This window comes from Sarcophilus harrisii, chromosome 3 (assembly GCF_902635505.1).
Source record: "Sarcophilus harrisii chromosome 3, mSarHar1.11, whole genome shotgun sequence".
NCBI lineage: Eukaryota > Metazoa > Chordata > Mammalia > Dasyuromorphia > Dasyuridae > Sarcophilus > Sarcophilus harrisii.
This window is the reverse complement of record NC_045428.1, coordinates 268,438,831-268,466,106: the sequence shown is the minus strand read 5'-3', so window position 1 is coordinate 268,466,106 and position 27,276 is coordinate 268,438,831. Positions and strand designations below refer to the sequence as shown.

The 27,276-nt window shown below is 35.1% G+C and overlaps 1 protein-coding gene across 3 annotated transcripts in view; it reads left to right on the top strand.

Moving 5' to 3' along the window:
• Positions 1 to 27,276, top strand: part of POLA1 (DNA polymerase alpha 1, catalytic subunit) — a 332,125-nt gene that overhangs the window by 245,063 nt on the left and 59,786 nt on the right. For all 3 annotated transcript variants that reach the window (XM_012544449.3, XM_031959462.1, XM_031959461.1), the window contains exon 36: positions 274 to 370. In XM_012544449.3, coding sequence (XP_012399903.1) covers positions 274 to 370 — 97 coding nt within the window. The remainder of the gene's footprint in view (positions 1 to 273; positions 371 to 27,276) is intronic.

Here is a 27,276-nt window from a genome sequence, read left to right as displayed (position 1 = left end):
ATTTGCAATTTGATAAAATCAGTTTTTTGACAGCAGGGGTAATCATTCTGCAGCTTCGCAAGTAGCAATCTGTGATCGAAGTGGCAGGATTTACTCTGAATTATGAGAGGTATATATGTTATATAAGGGCAGAAAACCATTACTATGAATCCCTTGGTCCCCTTTCTTAGGGGGTTTAATATACAAGCTGATATTAGGGAATATACCCTATTAGGCATGATCTTTTTTCCCCCCCCAAATAGTAGTATTCATTTATATTCTGTTCTATTGCAGTATTCCGACAAGTCTCTGTATACCCAGCTGTGCTTTTATCGGCACATGTTTGATATGGACCATGCACTGGAGAAACTTATTACTGATCATGAGAAAGGTACGTTAAAATACTGTAATTACCTTTGAGTTTAAAGTGGAAATTTGCATCATAAAGGCCAGACCTACTCTGTCACACTGTTCAAACCAGCATCACACTGCTGTCTCAGAAGCAGGCAGTGAAGGTCTGTATAACACAGGGATCCCCTGTATGAGGAGGTGGCAGCATAGGAATCCCCATCTTTGGCCCCACTGCATGTCTCCCATTGATTTCTATTGAACTAAGACTTTGGGGGAGGAAAAGTACAAAAAAGACTTTTAAAAATACTATGTTTTTAAAATGCTATTTTCTGTAATAAAATAAGCATAAGGTATGCGCTCATTGGACCTAAGAAAACCAGAAATTATCACAAAGGAATAGACATGGAGTGTGTCTGTGCTGTTCACTAAAAGCTTGGGTTGATTTTGAAAGAGAGGGGTGGGTTGCACTTTCAACATTCTGTAAGAATATATGTATACCACATCCTAAGTGATCAAAAAACTGCCTATAGTACAATGCTAAGGGCCTTACCTTACAGAAGTCACAAGCCTTGTAATATTTAATTGACCTTTTTTAAAAGCTTTGTTGTATAACTTATAGTATTTAGAAATGTCAAGACAAGTGTATGCTTTTTTTTCTTTTACCTTAAAATCACACTGACAACTTTTCCAATGCTCATTTTTCTTATTAGTTACCTACAATGTGTTTATTTTATTTAACCCTAAATATCAATTCACTGTTTTGCCATTAGGATAGTGGAAAGTTCCTTTTACACAGAAGTCTACATACATATGCTTATATTAAAATTTATGGTGCTGCTACACATTTCATTGTTCACATGTTTGAATTTTTGAAAAAAAAACTTCTATTAAGGTATAAAACTGTAAAAAGTAGTGACTGTCTTTTTTTCTGTAGTCTATATATATAGTATATAGTAGTTGATAAAGAACTATTTAAAATGAATAAATATTTCTAATTTTCAAAAGCATTGAAAGCTGATATCCCTCGATTGTCCTACTCACTATTAATAAGTTAAACTTTGGCCAGTTTTATTTTTTCATCTGTGGAGTAGATTAATTTATACACATTTTATAATATCATTGATTTGACAGACTTCAGTCCCTGGATATCAGATGTATTACAGTCTTGGAACATGACATTATGTTGAAACTTAAATGTATGAGTGGTTAAATGTAGTAAATTACGTGTTATAAGCAAAGATCCAGTGTTCCTTTTTGTTCTTGTTTTGTTTTTTGTTTTTTGATGTTCAGTGTGAGACTAACTTGTGTGTGGAAAGAGTACCTTATTTTCACTCAGAGGTTTTGGGTGCAAATACTGTTCCGGGAATAAAAAGGACAAGTTCCCTTACCATTCAGAACCTTGGTATTCTCATATGCAAAATGATGAGATTAGACTCAATCATCTCTAAATTTATAATCCTATGTATAGTAACAGAACAGGTACGATTTTCAAACCTTGATAAGGATGCATAAAATGCTTAGTCCTAAATTCTTGTTCACTTATACAGTCTTTCATCTCAGTTCAAAAAACCAGCCCAGAAACCTAACTCTTGCCACATTAAGGAAATAATAAGAGTGAAGAAAGTGAGAAGAAATTAATAAGGAAATAATGTTTACTACTGTTGACCCAACAGTTTGTTGCTGAAACGAATCAAGCCTTCTTCATTTATTTATGTCTTTGGACATAGTCACAGTATATATTTTCATGGTCTGTAGTCTGTGATCTTATTGTTATGGATACTCCCTCCATAGGTGTAGATCATATCTGTCCATAGGCTTTTCGGTCTAAGTGATTCTTATCTATGATCTTCCATATACCCTTCATAGTTTCTACAAATTAAATTCATATCAAAACAGAAATTTATTCTGTCCTTTTGTTTAATAGTTTACATCTGCTTAAAGGCTACTTAGCATCCATTTAAAATCAACTTGTAATTTGAGCCATGAAAAATACTTTGATAACTATTATTTGTTCTTCCTCCTGAGCTCCTCCAAAGGAATTTTCCACAAATGTTTATTGAAAGATCAATAACATTGAATAAAACTGCCTATGTCTTCTAGAACAATGAGTTATCTCTCATTTTATAGAGTTAGTTCAGCCTATGAGAGATAACTCATTGTTCTATATTTCTCTTGGGATCACTCATTTATTTTCCCAGTCTTTCTTCTACTTCTATTAAGTAATTTAAAAAAAAAAAAATTAAGCCCTTCCATGAGTTCTTTCTGGGCTTGAAAATACTTCCCTTTTTTGGTGGGGGAAGTTTTTGCATATAGGTGTTTTGACATTGTTGGTCCCTTCTATATTTGGGTCTTGATGTTTCCTGTTATCATGATAACTTTCTGTGGTCAGATTCTTTTTTATTGCTGACTTTTGCTCACCTTTCTTAGTCTTTTTCCTTCTTTTAAATTTGAACTTTGCTTTCAGGGTAGAAGGGTCACTGGCTCAGTTCCTGCCAGTCTTCCAACTTTCTTGGGCTAAATGATTATTTCACTTTGTCTTCTTGCTGGTACTGCTCTTCCAGTATCTGTTTGAGCTATTATTTTATGCTTATCTGGAGGTAAATGTGGAAGAGTTAACTGTGATTTACCATTTACTCTGCCATCTTGGCTCTTGGAAATTTTCTCCATAAATATTTAAGTGCCTTTTATGTGAAGGCACTGTGCTGAGTGCTGGGAATACAGTTAACAAAAAGAGAGATTGTCTTGGCCTTCAATCTAATGGGGAAAGGAGGAAACAACATACCAAAGGAGTCAAAAAGGGGGAAAAGCATGGAGACCAGGGAGTATCTTGTTCTGTGGAATTGAAACCAGACTGAGCAGGAGAAGCAGAACAAAGTCTGGAGTTTTCTTAGTAAAACTAGTAGAGAGCTTTGCCATTTCCTTCTCCAGTTCACTTTATAGATGAGGAAACTGAGACTCAGAGTCTCACAGCTGCTACAAGTATCTGGTCAGATCTGAACTCAGGAAGATGAGTCTTCATGATCTCAGGCCTGGCGCTCTATCCACTGTACCACCTAAATTGCCCCGTGTAAAAACTGAACTTGAACTCAAGAATGCTGAAGCCTGCTTCTAATCTATTACTAGGCTTATCACCACTGGCAAGTCACTTAATTTCTAGGTGCTCCAGGCAGTTCTCTCAAATGATAAATTTCACAGTAATTGCTGACTTGCATTGGTAGGTAGAATTTTCTCACTGTGAGCTCCCTAACTCAATAAAATCACAGAACCAAACTAAATGAAAATTGTTTTTAAAAAAGTCATCCTGAGTTAATTACATCCACAGAAACTTCAGAGAAAGTTCAAAGAAATTAATATAAAACAGCAGGAAAAGGAAACATTTGTCCACATATTTTGTACACACAGTTGTCCTCTGATGCTATTGATATCAGTCCTTTACTAGTCTAATTAGGACTGCTGCCTCATTGTGGCCTGAAGGTGATCCTGCTCTTCAGGAATATTGGCCACCTGCTGCTGATGTCACCTACCCCAGGAAAGTCACAGATTCTTGAAATGGTGCAATAAATTGCTGTCACTTCACTGATTAGTTATGTGACTGAGCAAGTCACTTGTTTGTTCCTCAGTTTCCTCATCTGCAAAATGAGGGTTTGGACTTGATGGCCTTCCAGGGTCTTTTCCAGCTTTTAAGTATTTAATCCTGTGTCTTTTTTCATATGTGCTCCTAAAGCTTTTCCAGTTCCAGTGCTCCAGTTACTTTTCCAGTTACATTACATGTTATTTGTTTTTTTGTTATATAGCTATGGTCATTGTTTCAGAATCTGTCACCTCGTGACCCTTTCCCACATTTTAATCCTAGTGCTACTTCTCTAGTGGGCACTGCATAACTAGCAGCTTATGAATTGACTTTTTTCTGTACAAAGTTAAAAGACATATAGGAAAAAAAATAAGACTTATTAAGGTGCATCCTTCTCTCCTTGAATTATGTAGAAGCTCTTCTTACATAATTTATGAGAAATGAAATAGCTATTTGGAAAATATCTCCCATTTTCAGAGAGTAGAATTATCTCCAAATATGGTTCTTTAAAAATTGGTAGAGCTATAAGCCTTTAGCATTTATAAGGGAACTCTTACCCCCCCCCCATGCTCCTATCCCACCCCCACTTTCTAATTATTGTTTGTTAATAATCGCGTGTGTATGTGTGTGTGTGTGTTTGATATAGCATCTAACATATTTTGGCAGGAATGAAAATAATAGCTGCTTAACACTGATTATTTTTTAAATGGCAGTATGTTTAGGAAAGAAAAAGAAAAGACAATGAGCCTATATACTTAACACAAGAAATCATATCATCAGATATTCCCAGCATCTTCTCTTTATTTCTTGGAGGGAACTGGAAACAACTGGCATTAATATTTTAACTAACCATATTACTTTTTTCATGTTGATCATTTTTTGGTCTTTCTGTTACTGAGTTATCACCTAATGTGAATTATTTCAATATCTACATTTTCATTCTGCTTTCCATGAATGCTAATTATCATCAGATAGACTTATTTTCCCTTTAACTCCTCTTTCCTCACCTTATATGTCCACTTTCTTCCTATGCTCCTGAGTAAGAACTGAGTGGTACTTAAATGATCTGTTCCTATCAAAAGAATTTTTCTTGTTTAGATGTTTAGGATACACACAAAGTAGTACCATTCAGTATTTGATATATTTATAAATTGTATATCTAAATCTAGTCTACTCTCACATTGGGAAAATTTGAGGACATCATACCTTATTCATCTTTCTGTTTCTTGAAGTACCTAAGCTAAGTCCTCAGTAAGTATGTATAGAATTAATATATACATTGAAAATTAGTATTTGAAATCCTTTGACTATCTGAAGGATTTGTATGTCAAAGAAACATATCATTTTTTTGTTAGCTGCTCCTTGGAGACTAGTTGATAAAAATGATAGGAGTCCTACAAACATACCAGCTAAAAAAAGCAAAACAAAACCAAAAAAAAAAAACCAAAAAAACCCAACAACAACAAAAACACTTGACTCTACCATTCCTTTAAGCTTTTTCACTCTGTATATCTTTTCCTTTTCACAGACAAACTTCAAGAAAAAACTATCTACTCATTGTTTCTACTTCCTCTCCTCTGACTCTTAGTCTTTTGAAATCTTGCTTCATATTTCATCACCCAATTGAAACTGCTCTCCAAAGTTCCTCCTGATCTCTTATTTGTCATATCCAGTGACCTTCTTTTCTACACCAGTCTTTCTTCAATGTTCTCAGCAATTGACAGTGTCAACTACCCTCTCTTTTTGTGGAATCTCTCCTCTAAATTTTTATTGTACTGTTTTATCTTAGTTCTCCCATTTGACCTTTCTTTTTCAGTCTACTTACCTAGGTCATCATCTATCTTTCATTCCTTACTTTGGATATCCCCCAAGAATGTAGGGTATATTGAGGGAAAACCAGGACCTCTGCTGTGTGCTGCCATGCCCTTTTCAAAACTACTTTCTACTTCTGGTGACCCATCTAACATTTACCTATGGCTACAAGAAGGTACAGCACATGCAGTGGATATCCTCATAAAGCATTTTGGCAAACAGACTAAACCATATTGAGAATATCCAGGAGGTCTTAGATCAGTCAATGAGTTGGGGGGGTGTTTATGAAGATTTCTCATGGTAATATGGATGGATGAGAACAGGTTGTTCCCAACAACCATGAAGGCAGCTGAAGCAGACACTGTGGAGCACTTAGAGATTAGTTAGTCACTGAAGATGCCATGATCATCTATCTACTATATCATAAACCATTACCTGTCATCTTGAATCTGTCTTGCTACTGACTGTAACAATTCTGGAAGAGAGAGTAAGACTGATGGTTTTGTGCAATTCTGTCTCACTTAAATATGATTGATGCATAAATCAAAAGACATCACCCGTACCATTTTATCATTTTTACAAATCTCAAAGTCCTTTGTCAACAGGCAAGTGTTGAAGCAGCAGATGTTGATACATTGAGTGCTATAACCTCCGTCCTGCACACAGGCAGCGCATGCCATAGAATTCTCTTCTATATAGCAATGGGATTTGGCAGCCTCGGGTGTCTGATCAGCCTTTTGGGATCATATAGCTCATCTATGTGATGTGAGAAAGGGGTTAGAAGAGATGCCCTAAAAATTGTCTGCTTACCCAAACCTGACCTAATTATCTCAGTTGTCAGGGATCCCATCATGGCAGTTGAAACAAAGAAAAATATACAAAAACTTCTACACTATTCGCCATCAGTTCATGAAATGTGCTCACACTTACAGGCAACACAGAATCTAGTAGACTTGAAAGACAAATAGCTTTTTTTTTTTTCCTTCTTTTGCCAGTTTTTTTTTTTTTTTTTTTTTTTGATTTAATAGCCTTTTATTTACAGGTTATATGTATGGGTAACTTTACAGCATTAACAATTGCCAAACCTCTTGTTCCAATTTTTTACCTCTTACCCCCCACCCCCTCCCCCAGATGGCAGGATGACCAGTAGATGTTAAATATATTAAAATATAAATTAGAGACACAATAAGTATACGTGACCAAACCATTATTTTGTTGTACAAAAAGAATCAGACTCTGAAATATTGTACAATTAACCTGTGAAGGAAATCAAAAATGCAGGTGGGCATAAATATAGGGATTGGGAATTCAATGTAATGGTTTTTAGTCATTATCCAGAGTTCTTTCTGTGGGCGTAGCTGGTTCAGTTCATTACTGCTCCATTGGAAATGATTTGGTTGATCTCATTGCTGAGGATGGCCAGGTCCATCAGAACTGGTCATCATATAGTATTGTTGTTGAAGTATATAATGATCTCCTGGTCCTGCTCGTTTCACTCAGCATCAGTTCGTGTAAGTCTCTCCAGGCCTTTCTGAAATCATCCTGTTGGTCAGACAAATAGCTCTTATTGCAAGAGAATTCAGCAGATATTGCATCCAAATAGCAGCTCTAAGTGAAGCAAAGCTGGCAAACAAAGCCCAGCTTACTGAAGTCATAGTTAGATAAACATTTTTCTGGAATGGCCACAGTGAAGAGAAGTACCATGACGCTGCCATAGGTATTGCAATTAAAATTAATCTAGTCAACAAGTTTTATGGCTACCAAAAGGAATGAATGACAAGCTCATGACAATGCAATTGTTCCTTGCAGGAAATCATCGGTGCCTAGGCTTTCACCATGAAGAGCTTTGGTGATTCAAAGAAAAATTTTATGAAGGCCTGGAAACCCTTGACATCAATGCACCAAAAGAGAACAAGCTTATAAATATGGGTGACATTGATGATAGAATAGGCTCATACTGCCAGACATGGCAGGGAGTCTTTAGTAGTTAATAGAGTTAGAAATAGCATTCAAAGTGGTCACTTATTACTGAAGATTGGTACATTGTGATCTTTTCATCACTAACACTGAATTCTGTTTAGTTAAATGCAGTAAAATCCATGAATGCACCTTTGCAGCAAATAGTGGCCTTTAACAGACTATGTGATTGTAAGGAGAAGAGATGAACAGGATATGAGAGTGATGAAGGCAGTATGTAGTACAGAGTGTTGGATTGATTAGACTTATCCTTGCCAAAACTAAATATTTACAAAAGCAGCAGCCCTGAGGCAAAAAGACTACTCAAAAATCCAATGTCAACATTGTAGAATTCTTTTGGGGGGAACAGTTTGTTCTCAACTTGAAGGGCAAGTTGAGCCAAGACTCGGTGATAGTGAAGCAGAAAAGGAGTGGGCAGTTTTCAGATATTTGGTATACAGCACTGTATTTGTTCATATGAGTCTAAATACTCAGAAATATCAAGATTGGTTTGATGAAAATATTGGGAAAATTCAGAAGTGTCTAAATAAAAAACGAGAACTCCAGTTACAACAGGATAGTGGCCCATCTCTAAGAAGGCAATATTTAACTCCATCTAAAGTAAAGTACAAGCAAAGCTTAGAGAGGTGAAGGATCCTTGATGCAGTAAAAGGCAGATAAGTTATAGTTTTATGCTGATAATAGCAATCCAAAGCACTTTAATGATGTACTGAAGGCTATTTATGGGCCAAAGACCTATGCTGCATCTCAGTTACTCAATTACATAGACATAATACTGAAGAGATGGGGTTTGCACTTCCATAGTGTTCTCAGAGGACCATTGTCACTCAATGCTGAAGCCATTGATTATTTAACTCAAGTTGAAGTCGGTCCCTCTCTAAATAAATTGACAACTCAATATGAGATTTTGAATGTCATTAGGTTCCTCTTCTGTGGCAAAGCACATGATGAGGTGGGGTGGGGTGGTTTGTTGCTCATACAAAAGCTGATTGAGGTTTTCCAGGTTATTTGGCAAGAGGAGGTTATTTTCTAGGAGTTCAAGGATACTTCCTTGTACATCTCTATAAAAGCAAAGAAAATAAATTGTTCTGTGACAATCACAGAGGTATGTGTCTGGGGGGGGGGGGGGGGGGGGGGGGGGGGGGGCGGTGTCTATCTTTTAGTCATTGCTGGCAAGATTCTTGCCTGACTCCTCTTTAAAAGGCTGATCCTTCACCTGGAAGATGCTTATCTCCATGAGAGCTAGAGTGGCTTCAGAAAGGCCTAAGGAATGGTTATTATGGTGTTTGCTGACTGACAACTTCAGGAGAAATGGTAGGAGCAAAACAGAGGGCTGTACACAGTGTTTGTAGATCTGACCAAGGCCTTTGATACTGTCAGTTGTGAGATCTTATGGAAAATAATGTTAAAATGTGTTGCCCAGTATAGTACATCAGTTTCACAATGGCATGCTTGCCCTGGTTCTGGGCAATGGGCAATTCCTCTTGTGTTTTCCTACTTATTAGCAGAATGAAACAAGGTTTGCTCCCATGCTTTTTAGTTTTCAGCCACATTGTCAAAAATCTTCAATATAGATGGATATGGCATCAAGGTCAGCTACCACATTGATAATAAGTTATTCAATTTGAAAAGGCCACAAGGCAAAATTAAAGTGGAGGGAGTGTTAATGTATGATTTTTTTGATGCAGATGATTGTGAACTCAATACAGCTTCTAAAACTGAGATGCAATGCAGTATGGATTGATTGCTGCTTATGCTATTTTTTTACCTAACAATCAACACCAAGAAAATTCAGGTGTTCCAATTAGGCAGTACCACACCATCCATACGTGGAACCATCAGTTACAGCAAATGGAGAAGTTTGAATGCTGTAGATAAGTTCATTTACCTTGGCAGTCCACTTTCTAAGGATGTACACCCTGATAATGAGGCTGACACATACATTACCAGAGCTATCTCAGTGTCATGAGGGAAAAAATGATACAAGTACCCTCTCAAGGTCTCTTAAGAACTTTGGAATTGATTGCATGACATGGGAGACACTAGCTCAGGACCACCCAGCTTGGCGTACCCTCAATCAGAAAAGGTGCTGTGCGCATTGCAGAATTGAAGTAGTCCAGAAAGAAGCACAAGATGCATAAATTTACAGAATCCAGCCCAAATGTTCACATAGGGTATTTGTGCTCAACCTATGGCAGCACATTCTAAGTTGTATTGGTCTTATCAGTCAGCAGCACATACTTGACTCTAATATAGTGATGTCATTTTTTGGAGTTATGGAGTTTGGAACAACTACTGAGGGGAATAAGAGGCAAGAAAGAATAAAAGTTTTTTTTTTGTTTTGTTTTGTTTTTCAGTTTGTTGCTGACTTTTGAGAATGAAGGACAACCATAGTATTTGCTATAGAATTTCCTTTACTCTGAGCACTTTAGCAACATTTCTTTAACAAAGGTTCTGTTAATGGGTTATTGTTTTAGTTTTAGTTTGAAACATGGCACCTTAGAAAAATACATTTTAAATTCTTTGAAAAAGATTTATTTTTTTTTAAAGCAAAAAGTGGCTCTCATCAGAGTTTTTTGTATATGCTTTCAAACATGAAGGTTTGCAGGCCATTAGTCCGTAATGTGAATTAACCCCATTTGCTATTTTTTCATTCCTTTAAAATGATAAAGGACTGTTACTCACTTTGGTAAAGTGTTTACTGCATATTCACAGTAACTACATAACATTTTTAAATCTTATTTCTGTGGGACTCTAACATTATTATTGTAACTGCTCCAGAAAGTACAATGCATAGTATTATTACTACACATACAACATAATGGATCCAAAGGAGGCCTTAGAGGAATATAGTTGCTATATATGAAGCAAAATCCATTTATAGATTGGCAGCAGGTAATGGTTCCATTTGACTTTTCCTAATCCTATGTCTCCTTGGTCTGAATAAGGAATAAGTGAAGGATTTTGGGGCGAAAAGAGAATCAGCCCAAATCTTAGCAAGATTTAAGTCCAAATTAAGTCTGTTTAAATATGAAAAAGGAAGGAAAAGGCTTCTACCTTTTTTTTTTTTTTTTTTGCCAAAAATCTTTCCTTCTTAATTATTTCTCTTTCCTTATTCCTTGTAGTACTTAGTATGTTTTTCCTTCTCCCCTTCCTCCTTATTCTGCCTCATCATTTTTGCATTGTGCAAAAATTCTCCAATTCTTTTTTCTTGCATATGTATCAGATGCCAGTGTCTTGCCCACAGTAGATGCCTATTAAATGTTTAATTTCATTGTAAAGAATTTAAATGTATTGAGAGGTTTAATAGGTGAAGTAAACCTTTGGAATGTTTTGGTATAGAAGACATCTATCAGTTAATCATTGCAGATGATTATATCTAGTAAGTGCCTTCTTGCCAAAGAGATAATTTGGAGGAGCAGTTGATGGGAATTGAATAGATTGAAGAATTGGACATTAAAGGAGTATGAAGGATCATCAGTATGTATGTTGAAGTCTCTTGATATGTGGACAAGAAATAGGGAGGAGAGCAAGACTGTTGATCAGGGGAAAAAAAAAAAAAAAAGATTTTCAGGGGGCCGGAAAGAGAGGACAGGGAAAAGAACTGGATGTTAATAAATAGTAACCACCCAGTATCTAAATTTAGTGATAAATGTGTATAGTATGAATCTTAACAGAGGAGAGATTAATTACTTAGGTAAAGTAGTAAAAGAAGAATCTAAAATTGGTAGTGGGGAAAAAGGGAGTATTTCTCTTCCCAAAAGCACTATCAATGAGTTAAGGAATATGAAAGAAAGTCTAGGAAAGTATAGGATGGGAAGTAATGATACTATGGAGTCAGGAAGATGAAAAGAATAAGAAAAGCTTTAAGTAAAATGATATTTATTCATAATGGATCAGGTATCTCAGGGATGTCAAATATTTGGGCGTATCTGAAATGGGATATTTGGTCAGGTAGTGAGAAATAGGGTTAATTAAGAAAGACAGGCTTAAGATTGTTGGGGATAAGGAATTGGGTTTGTATTTGGCAGCCAGCAGTTCAGAATCTCTGGGATCAGACAGGTATTAAAGTGTGATAACCATGGAGGAATGAGACCAGACAGAATATTGGCAATTAAGGCAGTATGTGATTAGATTGTTGTGGTCCTTCCTTGCTGTTCAACTTTGTGGCTAGTGGGTATGGTAGTCTAAGGCAGGAAGAAGCATGGGACTGAAGATAGTAAACAGAAGTGCCTTGAGAGGAAGAAAGGTATAGATGCCTTTGTTCTAGAGCCCAGCTGATGCTGGAGATGAGCATTGATAGGGCTCCAACAAGTAGACTGCAGGCATCTATCGCTGGTATGCAGCCAAGAATGAGAGAACAGAGAGGGATGTCCACAAGAGCACAGGTTGTGAACCAGAAGGGACCTTAGAAATCATCTCATTTAACACCCCTCATTTTACATTTGAGGAAATAGAGGCTCAGATAGGCTAGATGATTTTGCTCAGTCATATGGTTGTCTTGTGGCCGATCCAAAATTTAAGCCTGGGCCCTTTGATGCCAAACTGAATTATTCTGTCTACTTAGCCAGATTCTACAAGTCAAAAGAGGTGTTTTTGTACTCTACTCATCACTGGTCAGACCACATCTGAAGTTTTTGTTACTTATCTAGGAAAAAATAAACAGGATGTTGCTACTAAGATAATAAAAGCAATTGTCAGTAGTTAACCATATCAACTCTATATTGGCCTCTGTCTTTGATTCTGTTACTCTGTTGTCATACTGACTTTGACATCCTGCCAAACTTTAACCCCTGCTAATTCTAACCATTGTTCTTTTTTTGTTTGTTTGTTTTAGGTGTTTTTTTTTTTTAATAATAAGTTTTTATTGACAGAACCCATGCCAGGTTAACTTTTTTACAACATTATCCCTTGCACTCCTGTTCCGATTTTTCCCCTCTCTCTCTCCATCCCCTCTCCTATTTGGCAAGCAGTCCTATATATGTTGAATATGTCACAGTATATCCTAGATAGAATATATGTGTGCAGAACCAAACAGTTCTCTTGTTGCACAGGGAGAATTGGATTCAGAAGGTAAAAATAGCCGGTCCCTTTCCCTTCTTTAGTATCTCTTTGGGATATAAGCCCACTAGTAGTACTGCTGGGTCAAGGGGTATGCACAGTTCTAACCATTGTTCTTATTCCCAAGATGCTGAATGTTGAGAATTTGATATTACCAGAACAACTGGGACCTAATTAGTTTTATCTAAGCTCAACTAGACCCTCACTACTACACAGAAAGAAAAAAAAAAAACTTTTATTCTTTCTTGCCTCTTATTCCCCTCAGTAGTTGTTCCAAATTTCTCTTCCCCTTCACCCTTAGAAAACAGTGCTTCCTTTACTGAGAAAATGAAATCCATGTATCAGGATCCTCCTTATCTCTTCTGAGTCTCTTTCCATCTTGACTCATTCTCTTCCTTTCTCTGAGGAAGAATTAGTCTTCTTCCTTACCAAGACCATACCTTCTACTTATGCATCTGTCCCATCACCTCCCATGTCTAGGATTATCTGCTGTTGGTATTCTGACTTCTCATCAAGCTACCCCAATCTGCTTACTGGCCCACATCTCCCCATACTTAAAAGCCTTCCCTTCATCATACCACATACACTGGTTCCCATCTTATGTCTCTTTTATTGCCAAACTCCTAGAATTGCTGTCATCTAGAGTTCTTTCCTCTATTTTCTTGCCACCTGCTCATTTCCCACACTACTTGTTATCTAGCTTCTGATCCCTATCACCCAACTGGAATTTTTTTCCCCCCTGTCTTTATGTTCCTTGGTCTCTGCAGTTTTTAATACTGTTGACTATACAGCTCATCATATTCATTCTCCCAATTCTCTTTTTTCTTTTAAGGGCACTCTCCATCCTCCCAGGTATGAGGTTTGTAATCTTGGAGTTATTTTTTTTAATCTTCCTCATCCTGTCTCCTCTATATCCATTCATTTATCAAGTAAGTCTTGTCAATTACATCTCTACTACACTTCTTTCATACATTCCTTTATTTTCATTTATTCTTTAATCCCCTTAGCTGAGGTCTTGCTAACTTTCTCACCTCTCTTGCTACAATAGTCTCTTAATTAGGCACCATGCTTTAAATCTCTCATCCAACTAATCACTTTTGCACAGCTGTCAAAAACATCTTGCTAAGGAAAAGTCAGATAAACCAAATCACTCTGAAAATTATAAGTTGAACGTAATATATACTTTTATTTATTTATTTATTTTTAGTTAACAGTTTATTTTCCCCAACTATATGTTAAAACCATTTAAACATTTTTTTTTAAATATAGCTTTTTATTTACAAGTTATATGCATGGGTAATTTTCCTTTTGTTCCACTTTTTTTCCTCCATTCCCTCCCCCCAATGGCAGGTTGACCAATACATGTTAAATATGTTAAAGTATAAATTAAATACAATATAAGTATACATGTCTTAACAGTCACTTTGCTGTACAGAAAGAATCAGACTTTGAAATAGTGTACTATTAGCCTGTGAAGGAAATAAAAAATGCAGGCAGACAAAAATAGAGGAATTGGGAATTCTATGTAATGGTTCATAATCATTTCCCAGAGTTCTTTCGCTGAGTAGAGCTGGTTCAACTCATTACTGCTCTGTTGGAACTAATTTGGTTCATCTCATTGCTGGAGATGGCCATGTCCATCAGAATTGATCACATAGTATTGTTGTTGAAGTATTAATATATACTTTTCAAAAGAAAAGAAACTTGTACATAACAGGCATGTACAGTTTCTTTTTCCATTCTGCTTTGTATATGCAAATGTTCTCTAATTGGTATTTATTAAGTTCAAAATAAAAACATTTTTAAAAAGGAAAAAAAAAAAAACTTCCTGTGGTATAACCATGTTACTCCTCTGCTCCATAACCTTCAGTAACTTTCTAGTTTCTCTACAACAAAATAAAAATGCCTTAGTGATGCCTCATAAACCTTTCTATAAGATGACTTCCATCTATCTTTCCAGACTGATCAACATTTTTTTTGCTTCTCAAATTCTATTCCAACTATGTTATAATTAGAATGATGGATTTGGAAACCTGACCTCAAATTCTGCTCTTAACATATTAACTGCTCTGTGACCATGAGCAAATTACTTGCAAATAATTATAGCTAACATTTACTTGATGATTGCAAAGTATTTTACATGTATTATTTCATCCTCACAACAGCAGTGTGAGATAGGTGCTATTACTGTCTCCATTTTACAGATGAGGAAAATGAGACTGAAAAAAAAGAGATTTACCCAGTATCATGCTACTGACTTTAGCATTTGAGGCAGGATTTGATAGTCCTCTCCCAGCCTCATCTGTAAAATGAGATTAATAGCTCCTGTGCTACCTCCTGTGCCAATGACTTGGCAAAGTTATTAAATTCAGATGTTAATTAAATGTTTCGTAATCCTTAAAGTGAGAAGTGTGCGTTTTTTTGTGAGAGAGAGACATGGGAAAGGAGAAAGACAGAAACAGAGAGAGGGGTGTGTGTGTATTCTCTCTCTCTCTTTCTCTCTCTCTCTCTCTCTCTCTCATTATCCTTTAAGATCAAGCTCAAGGGCTAAGTCTTTTAAGAAGTTTTCTTGATCCTCCTTGGACATTATTAGTTTTTCTCTCCTGAACTTTCTGTGTATTATACATCTCCAGTACTTAGTATAGTACCTTGAAACAGAGTAGGTATTTAATAAATGTTTATTAAATGGAATTAAGCCTGTTTTAGACAGATTGAAATGCTAGATGCTAAATAACATAATTTAAGAGAATAGTTTGTTCCCTCAACAAGCTTAAAGTCTAGTAACAGTTATTAGCATTGACCATTAAGAAGACTTTCAGCTGCCTATTTAGTATGGAAAGAATCAAAGATATAAAAGTTTTGATAAGTAAAAGGCAATTTATCTAACCCAGATAATCTTTTCTATTTCACATCATTTACTTTTTATTATTATTATTATTATAGCTTTTTATTTACAAGATATATGCATAGGTAATTTTTCAGCATTGACAGTTGCAAATCCTTTTGTTCCAATTTTTCCCCTCCTCCCCACCCCTTCCCCCAGATGGCAGTTGACCAATACATGTTAAAAATATGTTAAAATATAATTTAAATACCATATATGTATACATGTCCAAACAGTTAATTTGCTGTATAAAAAGAGTCGGACTTTGAAATAGTGTACAATTAACCTGTGAAGGAAATCAAAAATGCAGGCAGACAAAAATAGAGGGATTGGGAATTCTACGTAGAGGTTCATAGTCATCTCCCATCTACTTTCGCTGGGCGTAGCTGGTTCAGTTCATTACTGCTCTATTGGAACTGATTTGGTTCATCTCATTGTTGAAGAGGGCCATGTCCATCAGAATTGATCATCATATAGTATTGTTGTTGAAGTATATAATGATCTCCTGGTCCTGCTCATTTCACTCAGTATCAGTTCTATGTAAGTCTCTCCAGACCCTTCTGAAATCATCCTGCTGGTCATTTCTTACCGAACAATAATATTCCGTGATATTCATATACCACAATTTATTCAGCCATTCTCCAATTGATGGGCATCCACTCAGTTTCCAGTTTCTGGCTACTACAAAAAAGGGCTGCTACAAACATGTGTGCACATGTGGGTCCCTTTTCCTTCTTTAAAATCTCTTTGGGATATAAGCCCCAGTAGTAACACTGCTGGGTCCAAGGGTATGCACACTTTGATAACTTTTTGAGCATAGTTCCAAATTGCTCTCCAGAATGGCTGGATGTATTCCACCAACAATGTATCAGTGTCCCAGTTTTCCCATATCCCCTCCAGCATTCCACATTATCTTTCCCTGTCATTCTAGTCAATCTGACAGGTGTGTAGTGGAATCTCAGAGTTGTCTTAATTTGCATTTCTCTGATTAATAATGACTTGGAGCATCTTTTTCATATGGCTAGAAATAGTTTCAATTTTTTTGTCTGAGAATTGTCTGTTACATCATTTACTTTTCATGAAAAAACGATCTGATATCTTTTAGAAAACAAGTTTTTAATAACAAAAATTAACTTTGAAAGAGTTTTGCACATAATTTAATACTGAGATGGAAGGGAAAAGCTATTTAGCTTTATGATGACATATTTCTAGAAGAGAGCCTAAATATATGAATATTGCCAATACTTTTTCTCTGGCTCTTTTTTTTTTTTTAAGCACCCCAGGGTCCAAAAGTGTCCATTTTCCTTCTGTGTAGAATACATAGGGTGCAACTTAGTTTAAGAATATTAATTAAAAACAAAATTAAAGCCAATAGTTTTTTATCCTATCTTATGGCCTAAATAGTACTTGGCCAGAACTAAAGAAAAGAGAATTCAAGGCAAGTATTCTTCATTCTCCCCCTTTAGTACTTCCCTCTCACAAGAGCATCTTCAATTCCATTTAATTCAATTAACATTTAACTGGTTTCCAAGGGCCAGACATTGGGCTAAATTCTGGGGATACCAAGAAGAAAGAAAAAGACAATCCCTTCTCTCAAGGAAGAAATTATAATCTAATGGAGCAATACTACACAGAGTTGTAAGAAGGGAGGGGATCTTGTTCCTTGGAGTTCAAATTAAGCAGAACTGCAGAAGGAAAATAAAGTGTCTTAATTGAAGGTCTGCCCTCTTGGAAAGGGTTGAGTCTCTGAGGTTTAATGATCCCCTCATCCTGGGAAGGGCAGGTTGCTAAAACAAGTTGAAACTCAGAAGACCCAACAGAAGGAATTCCAAAATGGTTTTCACTCTTGTGAGGGCAGAGTATAGTTGAAAGAACATTTGAATTGGTATCATGGCAATGGATTTGAGTACTGGCTTTATCATTTACTACTTGTATGGTGTCTGTCAAGTCATTTTCCCCTTGACTCTTGTTTTTCAAATGAAGTTGAAATGGATTTTGTCTTAAGTTCCTTGCAGCTCTAAATCACCTATCTTTTGATCATATTAGTGAATTATATCCAGTCAGCACAATTTTAGATTTCACTGTGTTGGCACATAGTGAAAAGATGCCAAGAAATTGGACTAGAAGCTTTTTTGAATGAAAAATTGATTTTGTTTCCTATATTTTGTCAGTATAAAAAATTAATCTACTTTGAAATGTTATTCAACTCCTATTATTATTAAAACTAACTTTTCCTGTGCTATTTTTATGCACATCATGAGCATGGCATTATTTATCTCTTTGCACAGCAGCAGAGAGCCCCTTGTCACACTGCTTTGTTCTTTTCTCTGATACTGCCAATTTTTTAAAGTGTTTTTTCCCCCTAAAGAGAAGTATAAAGTATAGGAAAAGAAATTGTGCAAAAATAATTGTAATTGTATGAGGAATTTTTAGTTCACTTATCTTTTTGCTTCTTTTGCCCTTCAAAAGTAAGATACCAGTTTGTCTCCTTACCTTTTTGGTGACCTTATGTGGACTAGGTAATGTTTAGATGTTAGTGCTAAAAAGTTTCTGATTCTAGTAATGCAAATTGCCTTAAGCCAATTTTTACAGATACAATCAGAATATTGTATACAGTATACAATCAGAAATCCTCTCAACTTTTTCAGATTGGTAATAAAGAGTGGTTTTTCTCTGGTCAGATGCTGTCTTATTACTTGCCTATTGTTTCTACATGGGTATACATGTTGCTTTGCCTTTTTATAATAGGTGTTCTGCAGTATTGACTAAGATGCTGTTATAGTAACAGCAAGCGATAATGTAGAGAACATGAAGATCTTCATTTGCAAAATACATTGTCGTTTTTTGTATGCTGAGAATAGGGAGAAAATCTGATGGGATTTTTAATGCCTCTTTTTATGCTTTTATAACTGATAGGGGGAGGAGATTTAAACAAAAATCTCCCAGCACTTAGACTATAATGTGTGTTAATCACTTCGATATTTTGAAAAAAGGTATTTTTAAACAGTTGAGCTGGTAAATTTACTTTAAAAATGTATTGTGCTTACATAGTGCATGGTTTTATTTCCATGATGTTTTTTACTACATAATTATACATCTTAATTACGTAATTACTATCATAATTATTATGTAATTGCATGTACTTCCACTAATTACGAAATCAGGAAGTGTAATTATCTAGTAAAAACTTTATGAAATTTTATTTCATACACCAAAAATTACTTAAAAGGCTATTATATATGGCCTGGTGATAGTCATTTGTGATTTTATGGTTAATATGGATCTATTCCTGATCTTAATACCCAGTGACTTTATTAAGGCAATAGGGAGGTAGGCCTATGACACTCTTATCCAATGGATAGAAAAAAGTGAAGGGATTGATGCTGATTGTAGACAGAGGAAGACTAACCAAAAAAAAAAAAAATGTACTTAACCCTACTAGTATAAATTACTGGTGTGGCCCTTTGCTTACTTAGAATTAATAAAATAATGTTAGAATTTATTTGTGATTATTTAGTTACTATGAGAAATGGTATCTCAAAGGAGTAGAATAAAGAATAATAACAAATTTTTTTCAATCTTCCACATAAAAGTGCAACTTTTAAATAAGAAATTGAAATGACAGCTGAGACATTTTTGGTTTGAAACAGAGAGACCACTTTTAACTTTCTAATAACTACTCACCTTAGAGTATGGTATAGACATCTTACTTTTGACAGAAGCATTCTTTGTTATGTACCTAAACCATCTAAAAGAAAACAAAGGTATTTTAAAATTTATAACTCTTGGAATTGAAATTGTTTGTTTCATATTCACTAAACATGAGAGAAGGGCAGATTCCTTTTCTTTCACTTTGAAGCTGTTAGAAACTGTCTTTGATTTTTTTTTTTAAGTAACATCAGACCCTAAATACTGTAAATTCAAAATGACATTCAAATTGCATAGTGAAACAATAGTCGTGACAACAAATTAGATATGACATCTAAATTATGCTATAAAGAGAAATCCTAAAACTGTTTTTGTCTATAATATTTTATTTTAGCCATGGACTGAATCCCATTTTAGAGAATCTCCTTTTATTTGTCTAAGTAGGGTAATGTTGTAGAAGACTAATTGAAGGTTGGTTGAATTAATTGCAGATTAATTAGAAAGAAAGGGTTTATATAATACTCATGACAAAGAAGAGAGTAGATCATTTAAATGTGACAAAATTTGTACTGTAAGTTTCAGTAATATTAGATTGATATTTGGGTAGAAAATAATATGACCTACTATTCATAGGAGTACATATTGTTTCTCTCTTAAGTTTAGTTTTTTTTTTTTTAGTTCTAGCACTTCTTTTTGTCAAAGATAACTTATGAGAACATTTAAAATATTAGAATAACTTTGCAAATAAATAATTAGTCTTCTGCATTAAAAGAATACTTAATGTTAAACCATTTAGGGTTTTTAAATTTTATTTTGGGCATTTTTTTTTTTTTTAATTTTGAGTTTCAGATTTTTTCTGTCTTACCCATTGAGAAATCAAACAATATATTGATTATACATGTGAAATGCAAAGCATTTCCATGTTAGCTATATTGCAATAAATAAATTAAGCAAGAAAATGACACTTTGGTTTGCATTCAGAGTTCATTAGTTCTCTTTGTGTCTGTCTGTCTCTTTTTATCTAAAAGAATTCATCTTGAATCCTTAGGAATTTTCTTGGATTACTGTATTGATCAGAGTAGCCAAGTCTTTCACGGTTGATCATCATTACAGTGTTACTGTTACTGTATGAAATAATCTGGTTCTTCTCACTTCATTTTGCATCAGTTCATACAAATCATTTCTTATAGCAAAATGGTACTCCAACACAATCATATGCTACAAATTGTTCAGCCATTCCCTAATTGATGAGCATCTCCTCAATTTCTAATTCTTTACTACTACTACAAGAAGAATTGCTGTATCTATTTTTGTATATAAAAGTCCTTTTCCTTTTTCTTTATATTTTTATCTCTAAACCTCATAGTGGTATTGCTAAATCAAAGAATGTGTTTAATTTTATAGCCTTTTGGGCATAATTCCTGTTCTGCAGAAAGATTGGAACAGTTAAGAAGTCCATCATCAGTTCATTAAAATACCTATTTTCCCTTATACTTTCCAGCATTTGTCATTTCTGATATTTAAGAGATGGTATCTCAGAGTTGTTTTAATTTTCCTTTTTCTAATCAATAATTATTTAGAGCATTTTTTTCATAAGACTATAAATAGTTTTTGGTTGGTAGGTGACTGATTAGATAGAATTCAGGACCAGAAGTCAAAAAGATCTGAGTTAAAATTCAACCTCAGACATTTACTAGCTGTGTGTGACTCTGGATTCTGTAACTCCTTAACTTGATTTGCCTCTGTTTCTTCATTCACAGATTAAGCTGAAGAAAGAAATGGCAAGCCACTCTATTATCTTTGCCTAGAATACCCTAAGTGGGGTCATAAAGAGTCAGACATGACTGAACAACAATGTAGATAGCTTTGACTTTTCTTTTGAAAATTGCCTGTTCATATCTATTAACTGACTTAATTAATTTGATTCATTTCTATATATTTAAAAAAATATTTCACCAGAGAAACTTGATATAAAATTTTTTGGTATTTATTGTCTGTGGTCCCTGTTAGCAAAATCTAGTTTCCTTGATTATCTCTTTCATTTAGACCTAATTTTGCTTTTTACATTATCTTAAACCATATATTACTACCCCTCCCCTCTTTTCTTTGCATAAAGCATAATAGTCTCTGTTCCAACTCTTTATTTCAACTCTATGTGTGTCTTTTTGTCCCAAGTGTGTTTAGTCTTTTTTCTTTCCACTTCCACTATGTAGATTTAGCTTAGCCTATTCACATTCTATTAGATCACTTCATCCCATTTTCCTCTGTTTTATTTCTCTCTTTTTATCCTGGCTCTCTTTACACATCTGTCTTGCTTTTAATCATTGCCACCCCCAATCCACCTTCTCCCTCATTCCCTTCCTTATCCCTTTCTTTTCCTCTTTCTATTAGACAAGATATATTTTTGTACCTAATTGAGCATGAACACACACATATATATATAGTCTTTATTCTTTGAATCAATTTTAGTGAGACTGAGGTTCAAGCATTGCCTGTCACCATCCCCAACCCCAGCCCCTCATTTTCCCTTTAAATATAATTTTTCTTGCTCATCTTTTCCATGTGAGAAAATTTGTTCTATTCTATTCTTTTGGCCCTTCTCCCAATGTGTCCCTCTTTCTCACCCCTACAATATCTCTCTTTTTAACTATTCCAACATAACTCATACATGTGCCCTCTGTCTATGCAAATTTTTTTCTAACTAAGTTACTTGAGAGTTACATGTATCATCTTCCCATATAGGAATTTAAACAGTTTAATTTTCTCAGGATTACTCTTTCATGTTGACCTTTTAAACTTCTCTTGAGACTTCTATTTGAATGTTAGAGTTTCTGTTCAACTCTGGTCTTTTCACTAGAGATGCTTGGAAGTCCTTTGTTTCATTAAATATCCATTCTCCCTTCTGAAAAATTATGCTTGATTTTGTTGGGTCAATTATTCTTGATTGTAATCCTAGCCCCTTTGATTTCTGGCTGATCATATTCCAAGTTCTTTTCTCTTCCTAAATTTGAAATGAAAAATGAAAGCTGCTAAATTTTATGTGATCTTGACTGTGATTCCACAGTATTAAGTTGTTTCTTTCTGACGTCTTGCAATATTTTCCCCTTGATCTGGAAGCTCTGGAATTTGGTTGTAATATTCCGGGGAATTTCATTTTCGGATCTTGTTCAGGAGGTGAGTGGTAGATTATTTTAGTTTTATTTTACTCTTAAGATATAAGACAACAGAGTACTTTTCCTTTATAATTTCCTTTAATATGATGAATGGGCTTTCATGTCTTTCAGATAGTCCAATAATTCTTAAATTATCTCTCCTTACTCTATTTTCTGAGTCATTTGTTTTTCTGTTACTTATTTAACATTTTCTCAATTTAAAAATGTTTTTTTCATTTTATTGTTTCTTGAAGTCTCATGTACTTATTGTCTTCCACTTTCCCAATTCTGATTTTTAAGGAATTATTTTCTTCAATGATCTTTTGTACCTCATTTTCTATTTGACCTCTTCTGCTTTTAAAGGAGTTCTTTTCTTCAGTGAATTTTTGTATCTCTTACCCTTAGGGCAGCTGTTTTTTAAGGTGTTATTTTCTTCAATATTTGTGTGTGAGAGTATGGGTATGGGTGTATATGCATGCATGCCTCTTTTATCAATTATCTTCTTCATTTTCTGGCACCACACTTCTTTTCTCAGTATTTCCTCTAACACGCTTATGTTTCTTCAATTCTTACAAGAATTCTTGCTGGCCTTGTTTCCAATTAGCATTTTTTTTTAAAGGCTTTGCTTAAAGGTGTTTTCACATTGTTGTCTTCTAAGTTTGTGTTCTGATGTTTTTTGACATTATATTAGCTTTTTATGGTCAAGTTCTTTTATTTTGTTGTTTGTTCATTTTCCCCATCCTATTTCTTCACTTTGAACTTTGTGTTAAAGCTAGGTTCCGCTCACCTGTTGAGGAGTTGGGGTCTTATACTTTAGACTTTTTTGTGCTGCTCTTTGAGAACTAGTTTTGAGGATCTGCAAATTTTCGGTTGCTTCCTAGGTGGTATTATACTGGGGAACTTGGTCATTGCTCTTCTGATCTGTATTTAGGTTTTTATCCAGGAAGGGCTTCTGCTTCCCTGCAATTACATATACTAATGTTCCTCTTAGCCCGAGAGAAGCCAGCAAAAGGTCCCTAGGTAATCTTATTGACCAATTGTCTGACCCCTTTACCTTCTTTGAACCAAGGCCTTACAAACCTTTCCATGGACCTCCTAAGTTGTCTTAAGCTGGAAAAATGTCTCCCTCGACCTTTGGTGGGTTCTGCCAAACCAAAATCTTATTTGAAACTTTTAAGTTGTGTGATGTGGAATGTTAGGAGAGTACAGCTCCATCCTCTAATTCTTGGCTCCATACTTTTTTTCTCTGCTCCCTTCCTTTCCCCCTCTTCCCATGCTATTTAATTTTTAAACAATTAGTGATGTTCCTACATTGTAGGAACAAATAGATGTTCCATACATATACATTGTATATGTAGAGACTTCCTTTTATAACCAATGTATCATTAATAGCATGCAATTGCTATTTTGCCTGTAGCTAATGAATATCAATCTGAGAGTTTTAAATCACCATGAAATCGCCATGAAATTGCCAGAATGTCTTAAGAATTTATTCTAAGGCCATATGAGAGAATTTTGCACTAAATGTCTCCCATTTAAAAATTTAAGGACAAAAGATAGCGGTCTTCTTCTTTCTATTAATGCTATTCATTGGCTCAACTGGGTGCATGAATCTAGCTATCAGTATGTAGGAATCAATTATACAGACTTCATATACTCACTCTCTTTTATCTTGGCTGAGATAACCCTTCCAACTGCAGCTAGTTTTGCCAACATAGGAAAATACTTGTATGAGTGTGGCTCTGTTTTATTTGTCAGACCTCAAGATTTTTCTACAGTCAATTTTCCAGCCTAAAAATAAACTGAAAATAATTATCTTTGCACTGTTTGCAGCTTTTGACACAGATGATCATGCCTAGATACTTCCTCTTTTGGTTTCCATGACTTTATTTTTCCTAGTTCTCCTTAGAATTATTTGACAGTTTCTTCTCACTCTCCTTTACTGTGTCATCATTTTCTTCTCTTCATAACATGTGTTCTTCCAAGATTCTGACTTAAGAGAGATATGTGTGCATTCTATGATACAAGAATGCTGAATTTGAAGGCACAATTTTAATTCATAACCTAGCTCTCCCACTTAGATAAGTCACTTAACTTCTCTGGACTTCAGTTGCCTCATGGGGACAAGGTCAGTTAGACAAGATGATATTTAAGGACCTCCCAGCTCAAAAAATGGAGAATCTTGGAATTCATCATCTTTTATGATTTCAGTCTTATACAGATGATTACCAGATCATTCTACTCTTATTTCTTCTGCATACCTAATTTTAGCCACTATCAAAGGCAAAATTCTTTTTTTCTCAGTTAATCGTTTTTTTTTTTCCAGTTACATGTAAAGAAAGCTTTCAACATTTACTTTTGTAAGATTTTGAGCATCAATTTTTTTTCTCCACCCCTTCTTTTCTTTCCCCTTCCCAAGACAGCAAACAATCCGATATAGGTTATATAAATACAGTCATTTTGAACATATTTCCACATTAGTCATGTTGTAAAAGAAAAATCAAAACAAAGTGAAAAGCCATGAGAAAGGGGGAAAAAAACCAAACCAAAAAAAGTTTAAAATAGTATGCTTTGAACTATATTCAGTCTCCATGGTTTTTTCTCTGTATATGGATGACATTTTCCATTTCATCTGTTGAAATTGTCTTGGATCGTTGTATTGCTGAGAAGAGCTAAGTCTTTCACAGTTGATCATCACACAATTTTGCTGTTACTGTGTTCAGTGTTCTCCTGGTTCTACTCACTTCACTCAGCATCTGTTCATATAAGTCTTTCCAAGCTTTTCAGAAATTAGATTGCTCATCATTTCTTATAGAACAATAATATTCCATTACATTCATATGCCACAATTTATTCAGTCATTCCCCAGCTGATGGACATCCCCTTAATTTCCAGTTCTTTGCTACCACAAAAAGAATTGCCACAAACACTTTTCTATATTTGGGTCCTTTTCTTTCTTTTTTATCTCTTTGGGATACACTCCCAGTAGTAGCACTGATGCATCAAAGAGTATGCACAGTTTGATAGCCTTTTGGGCATAGTTCCAAATTGCTCTCGAGAATAGCTGGATCAGTTCACAATTCCACCAGCAATGCATTTGTGTCCCAATTTTCTCACACCGCCTTCAACAATTATCATTATGTTTTCTTGTCATATTAACCAATCTGAGAGGTATGAAGGTGGTACCTCAGAGTTTCTGTAATAATTTTTGTATCTGTATTCCTCTAATCAATAGGGATTCAGAACATTTCTTCATATGGCTATAAATAGTTTTAATTTCTTCATCTCATAATTCTCTGTTCATATCTTCTGACCACTTATCAATTGAGGAATGACTTGCATTCTTATCTATATATTTTTAAAGTGAGGTTTTTTATCAGAAACACTGGTTGTAGAATTTGTTTCCCAGATTTTTGCTTCCCATCTAATCTTGGCTCTATTGATTTTTTTTGCAAAAACTTGACTTAATGTAATCAAAATTATTCACTTTTTATTTCATAGTATTCTTTTTTGGCCATAAATTTCTCAAAAGCAAAATTCTTTATCCTCTTCCCTAAACCTTTTTTTCCAAATGTCCCTCTTTCTGTTAAAGAATTACCAAAGATAACGATGTCACAGTCACCCTTGACTCTTCCATTTTTCATTCCTTGTAGCTAATCACTTTGTATAGCTAGTTGATTCTACGTTTTGTAGCTTTCCTTTTATCCATTCATTTTTTTCCAAATCACTCCTACCGTAGTGTGGGTCTTCCATTTACACTACTACTATGGCCTCCATGCTTTTGGCTCTCTCCCTTCTCTCATTCTTTCCTGCACGTACCTGCCAAATTTATCTTCCTTCAGCATAAATCTGATCATGACACTCCAGTTTCAAAACCTTCCATGGCTTCCCATTGCATTAAAGATCTTCCGTAATTCTGCTTGCATCTTCCTTGCCAGCCTTACTTCATCTTTCTTCCCTTGATAGCTTATTTCACCTGTCGGACCTGGACTTCCTCTACACTTTGCTTAATGTTATTGCCTCATCCTGTCCAGCCCCCTCCACTCCAAAACTGTCTTCATTTTGTCATGTAAATATGTTGTTTGTATCTAGTTATTAACATGTTTCTTCCTCATTGAATTATAAGGTTCTGGAGAGCAGAGACCACTTTTGTCATTCTCTGTATCCCGAGCAATTAGGAGGGTGCTCGATTTATGTAGGCACCAAATATGTATGTTGGTTTGGCCATTCCTCTCTACTTTCTTATCTCCTTTTAGTGCTTAGCTCAGATGACATTCATGGCTTCTTATATAAACCTCTTTTTCTATTCTACTTTGTATATGAAAATGTTCTCTCTTTTTTTTTTTTTTTTTGGTGTCCCTTACATTCAGAGTGAAACAAAAACTTAATTAAATGTGACTAGTTAATGAGCAAAGTTTAGTTGGTTGAATTGAGGTTCAGTATTTTTTAAAAAATAAGTTTTGGGGGACAGCTAGGTGGCGCAGTGGATAAAGCACCAGTCCTGAAGTCAGGAGGACCTGAGTTCAAACGTGGATTCAGACACTTAACACATCGTAGCTGTGTGACTCTAGGCAAATCACTTAACCCCAGTTGCCTCAGCAAAAAAAAAAAAAAATTAGCGTGGAGTTAGGAAACCAGGCTTGAAATCCCAGCTCTTGTACTTGCTAACAATGTAGCTAAGCATTTCACATTTCTTAGGCCTCAATTTTTACATCTGTAAAATAATGATACTAATATTTGGGCTGCCTTGTTTACTCCACAAAAGTTATTGGTAGGAAACTTGCTGTATAAATAGGTGTGAGTTATTCCTTGTTCTTTGCAGTTCTTTCTTTTCTTCTTTT